We start from the raw sequence: 14588 nt of genomic DNA, 5'->3' as shown, positions 1-14588 counted from the left end.
TTACTCTCTGCTGTTAGCGTTGAGAAGCTAACATCATGTGCGAAGCATGTCGGTGGCGTGTCAACATCTCGTAACACTGGTAGCACACGAAGTGAAATATGGTCGACTCAACAACCAAAAAGACTACTTTTTTGTGAAGTGTTACTGTGGTTCTTCCCCACTGAATGGCTTCCTCCCTACGCCGTTCGAAGTCCTCCCAGGAGAAAATATCTCTCAACTACAGCATGAAGCAGACTTTCACATCTTGAAGAGAAAAAACTGAAGGCGTTAGCCGTTAATTCACAGTAAAATACCATGATGTGGCGCAGAAAAGGTTCCTGTGTGACGCACTTAGGGATGCTTACAAAATTTCCCGCGTTGACGCTGAGCTGACGCCGGCCTCTGAGAAACCATCTATGTTGTCTGGGGGAGCTGTCTTGCGTTTGAGGTAGTTTGCCGCACAAAAAACTAAAAAACACGTGAGCAGATACCCTCGATTGCTTAGTACTTCACTGGCTACAAGCGACACCCCCAATGATTTTTTGGGCGTCAGTTGCGGTTACGAAGCATGACTGTTAGGCCACGCAGGCTGTCTGGATCCAGTGAGTAGGGCCCACATCTTCCTGTAACCATAACCAATTGCGCAGATGATCCCCGTTTCAATAGGGTACTTCTGCTTGGTACGCCAGTTCGGAAGATATATAGAGTCCGTTGAACAGAAGTGGAGTGCTGTCTGCCGCGCAACCAGAATGAACACCAGCTATGAATTACCGCAACGTGGAGAGTAAATCCGACATGGTACGTACAACCACACCATCAAGATATGTTCATCGATAAATATCAGATGTGCCTGGGATTCATTTTGAACCAATGGCGTGAAGCCACGATTTCTTGGTGATTAGTGCGATTTCTCCCCGTCGGGCCGGTCCCCAGCAAAGACGCAAAACACTGGCAGGTGTTGCCTCCCCTTGCTGTCTGTGGGAATAGCAACGTATTACACCGAAATCCACTTGCACAAGGCCGTTAATAGTTTTTGGTTGGTGAGTTAATCAAGTTATGGGCACGAAATGTGTCAGATTTACAAATATTCCTGCAAACGACTCCACGAGTGACCTATTTGTATCGGGGCTGCCTCGCACACTCTGAACTTCGCTGCGCAAAGAAGCTGCTCGCCAGTTTACGATACTTGTATCGAAAAAGTGCATCGGCGATGCAAACCCAATGAGAGTGATTTTGCTTTGAGGGAAAGTTGTCTCTGTTGTCTGATTCCAAAAGAATGTGTGCAAGGAATGTGACGTACGTGGCACAGAAACTTCTGCTGCTCAGTCCTTCCCTCCCAAGCGACAGATGCGGTATCGGCGACATCCGGCAGAACCCCGCGTGGCATGCTGCAAGATTCCACGGCAGTGTCTCCAGCATTCAACGACGAAAGACAGAAAGAAAGAACACTGTGACCAAGCAAGAATCCGTGTCTGTGTCGTGACACCTGTTACAGACGAAACATTTTTAACATGATGGGGAAGCATTCGTCTGAACGCGTCAGGACCGACGCACGGCCGCGCTCTCCGTCCCGGAATTGATGTCCGGTGTTTGTCTTCATTTAAGCCGTGTTTTCTTCCATTTATTCAACCAGTGCACGCCAGAAGAATGGTGACGTTATTTGCAAAACTACCAGCATCACTGGCATAACTGGTACTCCGAGAGGAAAGTTGCAACCCAGACATGCCAGGTCGGTATGCCCCACTGAACCGCCCTGAAGGCCATCGCGAGAATGGATACAGACGGGCAAAGAAACAGACAGCAAAAAGAAATTTGAAATGCTGTCATTCTTCATCCAGAGGGAGGACATGGCGAGCACTGCGAAACAGGACTACTGTAATCGGCAACTGGAACTGGCGATTTTCGCGCCTGCCTGTCCGTTCCATGAGCAGTCAACTCTTTGTCCTCTTAGCGCTTGCCGCTGCGGCACAGCCTGGTGATGCATCTTGGTTCATTGCGTCACGTCAGTGGGACTCAATCCAGAAGCACTTGGCAGTAGGCTTTCCCTCCGAGACTCAGTGGTTAAAAGGATCGGAGCAGTTCTGCCACGTGTCGCGGACAACCGACCAACGTCCTACTTCGGCACTCAGTGTCTCCCGCAGCAGACACGCAGTTTCTTCTGACATCAGGGAATGCACACCTCCAGAATGGGATGCCACGGACAATAGAAGACACTTAGGAGTTGTCTTCGCAGTGCCACCACCTCTCCGTCTCATCCCGGTGTCACCTGTCTCCTCGGCTGCTGCTTTTCTTGGTGATATCTTTTCCTGGCGTCGTCACCTCTGGAAAATACCAGGATCATCTTCTGCACTTGCTGAATCAATACTTCCACGCAGTCAGATTCATCGTGAATGCAGCAAACCTGAGCTCTCTTTCCTCTGTGCATTCATCCCGTCTTCCTCGGTCGTCCATCGTCTCTCTCTGCTTATCCCAGCCCCGTTGCATCCGTCCGTATCAGGTAGTACCTCTTCCTCCGCACTTCACGTGTACCGCAACAAGTTCCTCCACATCAATCCCGTGAGAAGAGTGAAGCATCTCAGGAGGAACAGCGGGCGTTCCCATGTGCATGAACTGGCTCGTGAGCGCTACCTCCTCCACCGCCAAAAGGATGTGCGCGACTACTACCGAATGAAGATTCGGCCGCACGTAGACACATGCCCGCATAGCCAGCGTAATGCGGCTATCAAGAAGCCCTATCAAGGTGTTAATGAAGCCAGAAAGGAAGAAAATCGGCGGTTGAATGCAGAGGACGACCTCCGCGACGAGGCACGAATCGCTCTTCTGCGGGCCTTTCTCGACTCCCAATCTGCTCTGGTACCGGCAGCGGGAGAAGCCGATGACGCTGTGTGGACCGAAGTGGAAGGTAATGACGGAGACAGAGACAGCCCACAGAGAAGGGGAAATGGAGGAGTATCCGATGTCAGTGAGTCAGCCTCATTTTTGCCGGGGCTACAGGACACAGGAAAGAAGAGCGGAGGTGATGGATGGGCTACCTTCAGTGATGTGAAGAAAGCGTGCGAGGAACTGCAACTACTACTTCGTAAGCGTCGCATGCTCCGACCGCTTGGAAGTCACAAGCTCTTCGTCAGTGGAGTAGATGACCGCCTAATGAACTCGGATCTGGAAGACTTCTTCGATTTTTTCTTTCGGAAAACCAAGGTGAAGCTGCACAAGAATGCGGGTAAGTAGGCTGAACAAACGCAGATGGCACGCATGTGGCCATTTTCTCCGTGTCGCGTGTTTCGATCTCGGGCGCCTAAAACTAGCCCGCGTTGTTGAGCCGGCCTACTATCTTGTCGCCCCAAAGCTATGTCCACAGGCTTAAAAGCCTATTCGTTCTTCGTCCCTGCTGTGAGTTTGGACTCCAGGTGGCGCGTTGTCTGCGGCCTTGATGGTTTGAGACAGGGGGAGGGCGTGAGGATGACACGGCGTACAGTATCTAGGCTGCAGTGAAAGTGACATGGGAGGTACCCTAACTGTATCCGGACGTTCCGAGCCTTAAACCTTGCGCCATGTTTGTCTTTTTTAGATGGCACACACCGGGGAAGTGGACTCATCATGTTTGAGACGACTCTTGATGCGACGCGGTGCCTTCTAGAGTTCAATGGCGTCCGCATTGGTGCGAAACGTCTTTTCCTTGCTGAGGCACTGGGGCCTCCACTAAAGCCGAAGGTCAAAAAGGAATATGTGCTACCTGCCTTCCCATTCGGCCCGTCTTCTTCCGCAACTCAAGCTGGAACTAGCTGCGGTAACATCAGCGCACCGTGACGTGTCAATTATGCGTGTGTGAAAGCTGGCAGCCCATGCGGGGGCTCTTCGCATTAGTGTTGTACCTTGACAAATCAAGATTGATGGCCCCAGTGAGTTCATTCAACGACGTCGAGAATTGAGCAAGCGTGTGTGAAGCGGTAATACAAGGATTGTTGAGAGGAAGGTCGTTTTCGAGAAAGGTGGTCGCGTTGTACCCGAAAACGAACGATCGAGTTAACGTGTGTCCGTCGACTGGTTTGTTGCTGGAGTACTATCCGATAGCGGCCCATCCAAACAAAACACGAATTCCATTTGTTATAAGGACGTCGCATTACTTATGCTTATTGCTGAGGACTAAGATGTTGCGCTTGGCGTTCAAGGGGGAAATTTGTCTGCACCGGCAACCGCGGGGAAGTGAACAATGATTCCGTGGTGATTCGCTCACACGCTGCCGGCGTTATCGTCACATTTTCTTCAACTCACCGTAGTGGTCTCATTCCGGCGCCGACGAATGACTGCAGTCGCAGAAGTTGAAATTGTCGATGGGTTCGGGTAGTCCCGCGAGCACTCACACTCACTTTGCGATAGTCTGATTTATCTCAGTGACGCATCTTATCATCGTTCCAACAGAGGAAATCTATCTCCGCAGTCTGACACCAGACAAAAGAACGGATCTGGAGTCTCAGACTACCAGGTAGACCGAGTGCCTTCTGGAGCTACAGGAGTGCTCGAGACAGGCTCATTCAGACCGAAATTTTAAAAATGCAACTCTGTAACCCCCCGACGATGATTGATAAAGATAAATGAAAAACAAAATTGTATCGTACTTGACGGGAATCCCTACAAACATCGTCGGTCGGTAGGAGAAAGCACGAGACTGGCATGAAGTGAGGCGCGTTTGCTCGAACGCTGCTGCGCGGGAGAAAACGAGTCTTCCATAGCCATAACAGAGAAAACTGTCTTTCTGTTCCAGCCGAATTTGGCTGCAACTCGGTCCTTGCTGTTGTCTATTGGGCTTGGCTGGCATGCACTCTTTGTTCGTTTCCAGTACTAATTCAGAGCGGGGCATCTAGCACGTTGTTCGAGTTCGAGATGTCCTAATATTTGTTCTTGGTGTGATGCTCATCCGCGACGCTCTCACGTTACAGTGAAGTCAGACGAAAACGTTTCCAAAGAAGGACGGAAAGACACCAAGCAAAACGAGTCTGTAACACATTTTGGCAACGCGTCTGTTCGCTGTCCACCCGTTTCAAGTTGCAGTGGCGACTACCGTGGTGGACTCCAAGGAACCCCGTTGCGCCCGAACAGACTACAGGACGGCCAGAAAGATGTCTGATTGACTGTATTAATTTATGCTCACGAGCGAGGGTGTCTTCGCTATCTCATTCGCCAAAGGTGTTGACGAGAGTACTTTATGCCTAGTTCCAAGGTGGCCTGTCGCTGTTTCAATCCTGAGCATAATGGAACGTGGGTACGATTCAGCGAGGGTGGCAGTGAAGCTGTTGTCTTTCTCCCTATTGCTGATGGCGGCTCCAGTTTCTGCATCCACCGCTGATCGTTTTGCTCTTTCAACAGCTTTGGGAAAATCAGGCCCAATTCGGACCATGATCGCTTCCCAGGTCGATGCAGGGATGCGCTCAACAAACTTGTCTCGACCAGGCGCTCGAACAGATCCAAGTGAAGCTATTATACCAGCACTTAAGGCGGCTACGTCAAATGCGCCGCATGAAGCAATCCGGTCAACAGGCGTGCTTCATCTTGTGACTTCACCAGAGGAAAAGATTTCATTTCCGTCCCTTCAACTGCAGAGGTCATCGACCCAGTCGACCGACCATAGTTTGGAGAAGAGGGAATCCCGACACCGAGGCTTACAGATGGTCCAGAAGCAAACGTTCGGTGTTGACATAGCTGCATCTTCGGGAGACACCGCACATCTGGGGCCTACGGCTGACGGAGCAAGCACCCAAACGCGCGACCAGATTCAACACATCGTTTTGAACGGCCCAGGAGCCACCGCAGTGCCACAACAGCTCAACCTCTCTCAAGTACTCATTCAGAACTCTTCGCAGTTTTTTCTAAACTGGGAATCGCCTCGGGGACAGCCTGGAGAAAGCGGCAAGAATGGCGCAAACAATAATCAACAGTATGACTGGAAGAAGCATGTCCATAACCAGCCACGCGGTGGTAGAGTTGAAGCCATGAGTAAACGGCAACAGATAGCTGAACAAGAACAGCAGCAGAAGTTGGTTGCGGAAGTCTTCCTCCTAGGCAAAGAAATCGACAGCCGGCAACAACATTTGGCTGAACACCAGGTACTCCGACAGCGGCTACAAGACTTGCTCGCACTGCAGCTGGAGCTACTGAAGCAGCTTCATCGCCTTCAACAGGAACCGCGCGCAGCACAGCCTCAAATAATTTCGCAGCGAATGACATCAACAACGTCGTCAAAACATTCATGCCATCTTAAAGACTTCCCGTTGGCCGACAGCTTTGCCCGAGTAAAACAGAATTCCCGGCTTTTGCTGACAGGACCTATTCCAGTGCCACGGTTGACGATCTCCTTGGCACAGCCCATGAGCGGCACTGCATCTGGAACTAAAGAAGTCGGTCACCCCATATCCCATAGTAACGTACAGCCATTTACACTACCGGGTACTCTCCAGCCGCTAGTAGATTACGCATTAAATGCTACGGAAAATAGTGGTCAGGTAGTGGAACCCACGGAGCCACAAAGCCGCTCGACAAAAGAAGCCTCTGGTTCGTTTTGGTCTCAAGGGCAGTCAAGCACTACACGTCGTCAACCACAGTCCTCAAGTGAGCTGCTTGTACTGACTCACCGACTGGGCCAGCAAGACACCATGCAATCGACAACGCAACTTCTCAAAAATCCGAAGCTACTGGCAGCGCCGGTGGACCCACCGGATCAACGACACCGCGAAATAGTCAATGAAATGCTTCTCGAAGTATCTGATAGACTCACACGAGCTTCGCTCTGGCACAATTCAACTGAGGCGGTCTCTAGGGAACGAGGGAGAGGCAAAAAAACAGAGGAGATACTACCATCCCGGCAGGGAGTCGGTGCTGACAGGGAAACTACACTGGATACCGAGTCAAGACACGGTCCATCGGAGACCATGGTCTTATCAGACGTAGCCGTAATACTAATTGATACAGAGGAAGAACTTAGCAACTCTTCGCATGTCCCGGTTTCGACTAGTTTGAATCCGCCGAGCGATGGTGACCGAGGTGAACAAGAGAAACCGCACCGGAGCCGTGATTCAGGTCGACCAAACGAGATCAGAGCAACAGAGAATGCTGAGTCAAAGGAAATGAATAGTCAAACTGTTCACGACGACGAGAAAGAGTCTGCGGAGCTGGCGCCGGAAGAGCCGAAGCGGCAGGTCAAAGCGTCACTGGAGGAAGACAGGGTGGATGACATCCACGTAGAGAAAGTTCAGTACAGGGAGCTGCGTGCTCTACAAAAGCACCAAGAAGACCATCTCGCCATGCTGATCAACCAGGTACGACAACAGCAAGAAGAGCTTGCCGCCAGGAGCCGTTTGCTGGAGGAGCAGCACCAGGAACTCATTCTCATGCGAGAGCACTTCATCCAGATCACTGCACGGGGCCGTTTGCCAGATGCGAAGGGTACGAAGCCATCCAACAACGTTGCCCCGGAAGATTCATCCCTGGTGGTGCCCGATAGCAATGATAAAAAGAAGGAATCGAATGGAGAAGACGCGGCTCAAAGTAAGAACGCCCCTTCACGTCATGTGAAGCGAAAGTCGGTTCCGGCGACTCGACACGCTAGCGTCTCCACCCAGGGACTTGCGAATTAAAAGTTCTCCGTCAATTATAGAGATCGTTTGCTTGGATAAGAGAGTACGGAACGTGTGCTGAGAAAACGCAGGTCTGTGAGACTTTTGCTTTGTTGAATGGAAGCCACGGAAATTGCGTTGTTTTTCCCGGGCACACGCCAAAGCTGGTAGCGTACGGTCCTCTCCGTTGAAGGACCGTGCATTTCACACAGTTGCTGACAGATTTTGTCTTTGTAGGCGTTAGCGCTGTAGAATTGTGCTCGCTAAGTAGCCTCTGAAAGAGTTAAAGAACAAACCTTTGCCACCTACCGTTGGGTCGCGTCTCACTCCCCCCCATATGGAGGACAAGGAGTTTCGACGTCATTAGCTGAAGAGGCTGTGCGTTTGCTTTGCCTTGTTTTGAATTTAAAAGTGAACTACACGAAGCCACGTGGCCTCCCTGACTTGTTGAGCGGTTCCACTACAGTCAACGTCTCTTTGAATGTCCCGCAGGCGTCGTGCGTTCTCTGCAGGAACGGCTTCGCTTGGCTTGACGCAGATTCTGCAATCTGGTGGTCGACGGCAGCTTCAGGGACCAGCAGAAATGAACAATATGCCAATCCAAGGCTACATCTGCAAGGTCATTGGACATCCTTGTTCTCATGATGAAGAGTGTTGCGAAGATATGATGTGTACGCAACCATCATTTATACGAACTGAGCCCCAACGACCAGACAGCCGTGGCACATGCCAACGACCGGCGAACGTTGCGGGTTTCCCTTCCACGCCAGCATGGATGATAGGACACGACGAAATCCCTACCGGCACAATGTTTTTTGGAGATCACGTCGGAGCGACGAGTGGTGACCATGGCCCACGTCGGAACAGCAACCTCTCTAGGGGATTTATGAACCGCCTGAGAGTGCCTCCGAACTCACGGATGCTGGGAAACGAGATCGACTCGATAGAGGTCAAAGAAAGGAGATGATGGACGTAGGGGCAACAAATGGACGTGCCCGGGGTCCACATTCTTTTTACAACAAAGACAAAAATTAAGAGAAAATGCGAGCATCGATATGCCGATCTATCATCTCTACTGGAACACAAAGGAGAGTGACGCCCAAAGCGGCGGCACCTTTGTCCCATCTGTGTCACTTACTGAGTATTTCACAGATGACCCAAGAACCAAAGTCTTGAGGCCGTCTTTCTCATTTTCGTGTGGAAACACGTGGCTCAGTGTTGATCACCGGCGGCGCTTCAACAACTGTCTCCTCTGTACAATCAAATCAACATCGGTGTCTACAATCCGTCCTTTTGTGACTTTCCCTGATTTGTTGTAACTGAGACGTGTATTGACTGTTTGCACTAAATCGTGCTCAATCACACGGTCTCCTTATGAAAATGTTGACCTTTTGAGGCAAGACCCTTGATTAAGTTCGCTGGTTCACGCGACAAATTGCGACCGTAAGCTTTAGCTTCGCCTGGAAAGTTCGACATTTCCATCTGTACTGTCTGAGCTTCGTCTCACGCTCCTCCGTAGAGTGTCCACCAACAAAATAACGTAGCATCTGAGAAGACGGTGACGCTAAGAAGTCTTGTTTTACCTCAAAAGATCCGTTTCTTTATGTGTAACCAGGGAGCCAAGGAATGAAGGACGACAGTGTCTGCAGACAGCATTCGTAGATCCCTTATCACTTCAAGAGGGCGTCTACTCGCACCCGTACCAAATCATCATTCGAGTGAACTCACAAAACGCTGGAGCTGCAGATGGCGGCGTAGTGCTCAGGGCGAAACATCTAAGGCCAAAGGACTGGCGGGGTACAACCTGCAAACTTCTACGAATATCTACTTGTTCAGGATAAAGAAAAGACAGAGCCCGTAATGCCAGATGTACCACCCAAGATACTTCCAGGTAGCGTAGACGAAGGGGGCACCTTCATGGAACCTTCGGTTCCTCGCCCTTCCCTGTGGATTTCCAAAGAACGTCACCCACTCGCTTGAGACGGATCCAAAGTGAATCCGACTTGGGCAACGTTTCTCCGATCCACAACACGTGAACCTCATATACTAGAACCTACGGCAAAGCAGGGAGAGACAACAAACGAACAGAGTACACGAGACATGTTCCGCTCGCGTCACGTGGCACTGTTCCTGCTATAATGTGGTCGAGCACGCATACACAAGAACCACTACTGGCGAGACTGATGCACACCGCTGCACCCCTGTTTGCAGCAAAACCTTCCACCCCTGGGAATTTCCTGCTGGTGGTATACAACGCTTCTACTGGTGTGAGTTCGAGTCGCGAGTTTTCCAAGCACAGAACGAATAGGATGTGAGTATGACGTATTCGCACCTACCTCTGGGGCTAAGATGGAACGGAACAGGTACGAGTTAGAAAACAATCAACCTCTACTTGACGTTTTGTCCACGTAGACTGATATTCTGAGACCGCCACAGGCTACTGCCTTAGAAGAAGCATGCCATTTTGTAGTTATGGAACCATCAGTCCCTGGCTTGCCGGTGTGCGGAGAAATCAGTTCCATTTCGTGCGGGTACCTCACCTCTTGGCACATAAAGGGATATGCGAGATAGGGAGGGACAATGAGCTCTCGGATTCCTAACAAGGACGCACAAATATCACCTCAGAATGAAGGTGCACCCCAAGTAGCGCTCCCCTCTCAGTGCGACGCATGAATTCACTGTCATCGACACATTTCCAACAAATTTAGCGTCATTTTGGCAACATTAACATTGGAAAGCTACCTCAGCGTTCACTGCGGCCACGAAGCCTTCCCATCAAAATCACGATCAAAATCCTAGATGCTTGCGAACATTGAAAATATCCACATAATACAAAACCCATGGACACTTTGTCGACTACGTGAAAATATATCTACATACAGCGATAAATATGCACCAGACTTGGTGATATTTCAACTAGTAGTGTCTCCGACAGCGACATTCCGGAAAAGTTTATGCAGCTGTACCCACTGCCTAAAGAGGCCCCTGCAGCAGCATTCTCATCAACGGCCACGCAAAGTGACGCCACCTGCAATTCGAATGTCTATCTCGGTTCTGGAAAGAGTTCAAGACAACGTTTCCAGACATATGGACGAAGCAAAAACAATGCATTTTCTGCGAATTTCCTTTCCGACACAAAGCACTCCCGCTCCCACCACATCTGCCTCTCCTGAGTGGATCGACGAGCTTGCTGTTCACCGTTTCCTTTGTTCTCTTCTTCCCTCCAGTCTTCTCTACCTCCTTCTGTCCATCCCTCACCTCCGACGCGCATGCCTCGAATGCCCTCGTCAAGCGCAGGAATAAGTGGATGAAATCCTTTCTCCACGGACACGATATCTGCCCTCTCTTTCCCTGCTCCACTCTTCTGTTCCAATTGTAACGCTGGAACGTTGTGGCCAGCTTGAGGACTACACGGCGCAGCAGAGCCACCGTCCTCCCTGTCTTTCCTCCGCGATGTCTGCCCTGCCACTGACGTGTCGGACTCTGCCTTTTCGCCGTTCACTCGGCTTTTATGTAAGTTCTGAAGGTTGGAGTTGAAACCTCTCTCTGTCCTCTGCAAAGGTGACTTAAGTTCGACAGCAGAACATTCGCCGAGAAGAACAGAAGAGGAAGGCGGGGAACTGCAGACATCCCCACAGCTGACTCGTGCGCGGACGTATGGGCCGTCAGGCATAGCGTCGCTGCCGATGTCTCGCTTTCCCAGTCTGCACAAGCAAAGAGAAAAATACGAGGAATCTACAATTCCCTTCCTGGTGCTATAGAGTGTAGAGATTGAGGCGGTCAAAGAGGCGCATGACACGTTACGCATCTTGGAGAAAAGATGTATAACTTAACTTTGACGGCGCAGTTGCGTTTGTTCCACATAAAACACACGCTGAACGGTAGAGGCACAGTTCAGTTAGAAGAACCATAAATCCCAGCCTGACGGTCACATAGGAGGACGACTTCTGCAGCCAAGGGAGCGAAAACTCGCCTAAACGATCAGGCCAGTGACACCGTTCGTCAATCAGAGCAGCTACCAGCACCTCGCGTGTCCAGCAGAAAGACGACAGACTGTCTTGCTATCGCCCCCCGTTACCAGCACTTTCCGTGGTCCCTCCGAGACGTGGACGAACCTCAGCCACTACAGAAGTCGACGAAGACAAAGGATAAAGCCAAACCCAAAGCATATACGCCCGATACATGCCCCCAGAGCCTCGAATCCGCTACAATTGCTCTCTCCATGAACGAGGACTGGTAGCACGTTTTGTCTCGTTTTGGTGGGCTTTGACAAGACTTGTCGAACGAAACACACAAGGAGACACGTAGATGCGCTTTCGGTTTCAAGAACAGCGGACCCTCACTGTATGCGAATACGGGGACTCTGAGACACGGCAAGGAACTCGCACAGGGCGTGCTTCGATGTGTGTGTGGGTGTGTGGAGGACGGAGCATTCGCGCGGACCGAGGCCGAGTCTAGGAATGAAATCCATGCAGGTGAATACCGAAGTGCGGGGGAAAGCTCGAGCGCTCTTTGCTTCGAGAGCCTCACAAATAAAACAGTTTGAGGAGGAAAGTGGGAAGACGGGCAGCGTAGGTGCTCTCGAAAATCTGATCATCGCTTGCGCGGCGGGCTTCATACTGCAGCCACACAACGTCGCCAGGGCCGACGACTCGTTCACCGTGGCCTTCCTCTTTTTCGCAGATACGCATTCCTGTTGACAGATCGAGAAATCCCATTCGGTGGAAAAGAGAGGGGAAAGGACCAGAATGCCGAGATTCAAGTGAAGTGGCCGAACGAATGGTGAATGCGAGCGCACAAACGCGCATCGTCCGTAAAAATGAGGACGATACCGACAGGCAAAGTGCCTCACCCCAACAGGAGCACGCAGGAGGTTCTCATCCACGGTGAGAGAGCGCCCAACAGACAGAGGAGACACCCGGCACTCCAAAAGGCATGCCCGATGAGGACGTTCGAACAGGACAGTGACAAAGACGCTACGAAAAGGCGGTGCAGAAAAGCAGTGAAGAAAAAGACACCCTCGATCACACATCAGCGCAACAGAGCAAGAGAGCTAGTCAGAGGAATGGACGCCCCACGACAGGAAGCGGTCACGAAAGCGCAAACTGACATGAGCTGTGGATGCAAACAGAGAGGAAAGAGCAGGGAGGAAAGCGTAAGGAAACATCAGTTCTGAAAAGAAGATGCAGAAAAGCCGAGGTGGTGAAGAAGACTCGAACCATTCACAATCCGTGCAGCGTTCATCGCCCTCACCTGATTCCGTACGGCGATATTCTGAAGACTTGGCGAACTTTTTTTCCAAGTATTTTTCCTTAGTAATTACAAACGGCCGCGTTCTGGGTTTTGGAGGCTGCGTTTCTCGTTGCGCATCGATGGCTGATGTTTCCCCACTTTTCGCCAGAGACTTTGTTTCTTCACTGGCTGGCTTCTCTTGACACCAAGCCGCTGGCCTCGAGTCTGTCTGCGGATGAAGGGAAGACGAAAACAACGGGACCGCTCCAAGTTCTCTCTCTCCAGTCTCCTCCTGGCGTTGCTCGACGCGTTCATGTCGTCGTCCCCCTCTTGCTCCAATCCATATCTTATCCAGCCGGCGGACTGTGTTCTCGCAGTCACACAGACTCACCCACAACGCGCCAGTGGCCAGGGCGAGAAGCGCGGCGCGTCTGGCGGAGCGTGGAAGCTCTCGAGACGACTCGCGGGAGGTTTGCCCTTCGAGGCTCCCGCCAGCTGGACTGGAGGGCAGCGGCGACCAGCCTGTCGAAAATCCATGCGAAGAGACACGAAGAGAGGCCCTTCTTACTGAAGGAATATAGGGGAGACCGCCTCGAAAGGCGAGTGAAGCGAATTGACCCACAAGCGTCTTTTCGTGCGAAGAGCTGAACGCGAAAGCGTTTTCGTTATCAACCGAGCTATTCGAACCAAAACGCCGACAGCCACAAAAAATGGTTGGGCATATTCGTTGACTTACACGGAATGAGGGCACGAGCACCATAGCTGCAGAAACCGACGACAACACGCGGCAACGAGTGGAAGAAAAACCACCTGGATGGCTGCAAAAGCGTAGCGCACTCGTTGATTCTTGAGCGCGTGAACCAGTGAAAACGACCTGCGATGTTTCTATAGGCAAAGCCGAGCTCAACGAGCTTCGGCCGAGAAAGTGACGCGACCGAAAGTGACGATATGCGGATCGCGTTCGAGGAGACAGACGGGAAACAAAGCGAAGGGCAGACTCTGGCATTTTCATAGTTGAGCGAAAACAGGAGTCGAAACGGAAAAGGGGCGGGAACTAGGCGACAGGAGAGTAGAGTGGATTGGTCGCGGCAACTGCACTCTTACGATGACCAAAGAAACCGTCATTTCTTCAAGACAAGCTTGCTTCTTCGAGACGCGCGGCAGGTCATTCAGAAGCAAAAGAAACATACCGCGAACAGATGAGTCAGCATAAGCCAGTTCCACGTGAGGCTAAAGCGAAAGCACAGCGAGGGCGTTTCTTGTCTGTACCTACGCCACAAGTTGTGGCACTTCTGTGTTGGTACTGCGTCGAGATCTACCGTATTCTCAAGAAGTTGCGATGGAAAACTGTCTCTACGTGTGGAATGCGGCGCACTGTGCATGCATCTCGCCGCTGTGTCCCGAGGACAGCAATGTTGCAGTTTCCGCCGCAGTGTGTGTCCGTGTCCTTTTAACAGGCAAAAGCCATACGAAAACGCAACAAACTGTTTCTGTCCAAATATGGAGAATCTTCGTCAAAGAGCGTCCGTCTTCCATCTGTACAAATACCTCGCCGTTGCATGCGGGCCGAGGACATACACATGCAGCGGAGTAAATTTTCGAAACAGGAGATAAGGCTCGCGCGTTTGTAATTTTGTTATTCCACATGCGTCGGTTCCCTTTTCCATAACTTGCCTCTCTTTCTGCCAAATCTTTGAGACGCTGGTGAGAGCATGTGCTGTCCTGCAAGACTTATCGCAAAGAACGGCAGAGCTCTGCCTTAACGTGGCG

The 14588-nt window shown here is 51.2% G+C and overlaps 4 protein-coding genes across 4 annotated transcripts; 3 read left to right on the top strand and 1 right to left on the bottom strand.

Annotated features, from left to right (window-relative positions):
• The first annotated feature begins 1018 nt into the window (after window positions 1-1018).
• On the top strand, window positions 1019-4091 carry TGME49_258610 (hypothetical protein). Its single transcript, XM_002365034.1, has 2 exons — window positions 1019-3199; window positions 3548-4091. Exons 1-2 carry the CDS (start codon window positions 1702-1704, stop codon window positions 3784-3786), a joined length of 1737 nt encoding a protein of 578 aa, XP_002365075.1. The 5' UTR covers window positions 1019-1701; the 3' UTR covers window positions 3787-4091.
• A 219-nt stretch (window positions 4092-4310) lies between these two features.
• Window positions 4311-6321, top strand: TGME49_258618 (hypothetical protein; the record flags this gene model as incomplete). Its single annotated transcript, XM_018781186.1, has 3 exons — window positions 4311-4328; window positions 5643-6080; window positions 6298-6321. 3 exons carry the CDS (start codon window positions 4311-4313, stop codon window positions 6319-6321), a joined length of 480 nt encoding a protein of 159 aa, XP_018637021.1.
• Window positions 6322-6902: 581 nt separating this feature from the next.
• TGME49_258622 (hypothetical protein) lies at window positions 6903-8553 on the top strand (the record flags this gene model as incomplete). Its single annotated transcript, XM_018781187.1, has 2 exons — window positions 6903-7518; window positions 8099-8553. The coding sequence occupies 2 exons, from the start codon at window positions 6903-6905 to the stop codon at window positions 8551-8553; spliced, it is 1071 nt and encodes a 356-aa protein (XP_018637022.1).
• A 948-nt stretch (window positions 8554-9501) lies between these two features.
• Window positions 9502-13830, bottom strand: TGME49_258625 (peptidyl-prolyl cis-trans isomerase, FKBP-type domain-containing protein; the record flags this gene model as incomplete). The annotated part of the gene is made up of 5 exons (XM_018781188.1): window positions 9502-9639; window positions 10127-10182; window positions 10845-11290; window positions 12117-12279; window positions 12840-13830. 5 exons carry the CDS (start codon window positions 13828-13830, stop codon window positions 9502-9504), a joined length of 1794 nt encoding a protein of 597 aa, XP_018637023.1.
• Between the last annotated feature and the right edge of the window lie 758 nt (window positions 13831-14588).

Source organism: Toxoplasma gondii, chromosome VIIb, assembly GCF_000006565.2.
Source record: "Toxoplasma gondii ME49 chromosome VIIb, whole genome shotgun sequence".
In the NCBI taxonomy this organism is placed as follows: Eukaryota; Apicomplexa; class Conoidasida; order Eucoccidiorida; family Sarcocystidae; genus Toxoplasma; species Toxoplasma gondii.
The sequence above is the reverse complement of the archived record's forward strand: the minus strand, read 5'-3'. Positions and strand labels throughout refer to the sequence as shown.

Bases quoted from the DNA above. Each gene is read 5' to 3' on its own strand.
- TGME49_258610 (XM_002365034.1), top strand. From the start codon at position 1,702: ATGCCAGGTCGGTATGCCCCACTGAACCGCCCTGAAGGCCATCGCGAG. The intron at 3,200-3,547 runs GTAAGTAGGCTG...TGTCTTTTTTAG, and splicing joins GAAGCTGCACAAGAATGCGG to ATGGCACACACCGGGGAAGT.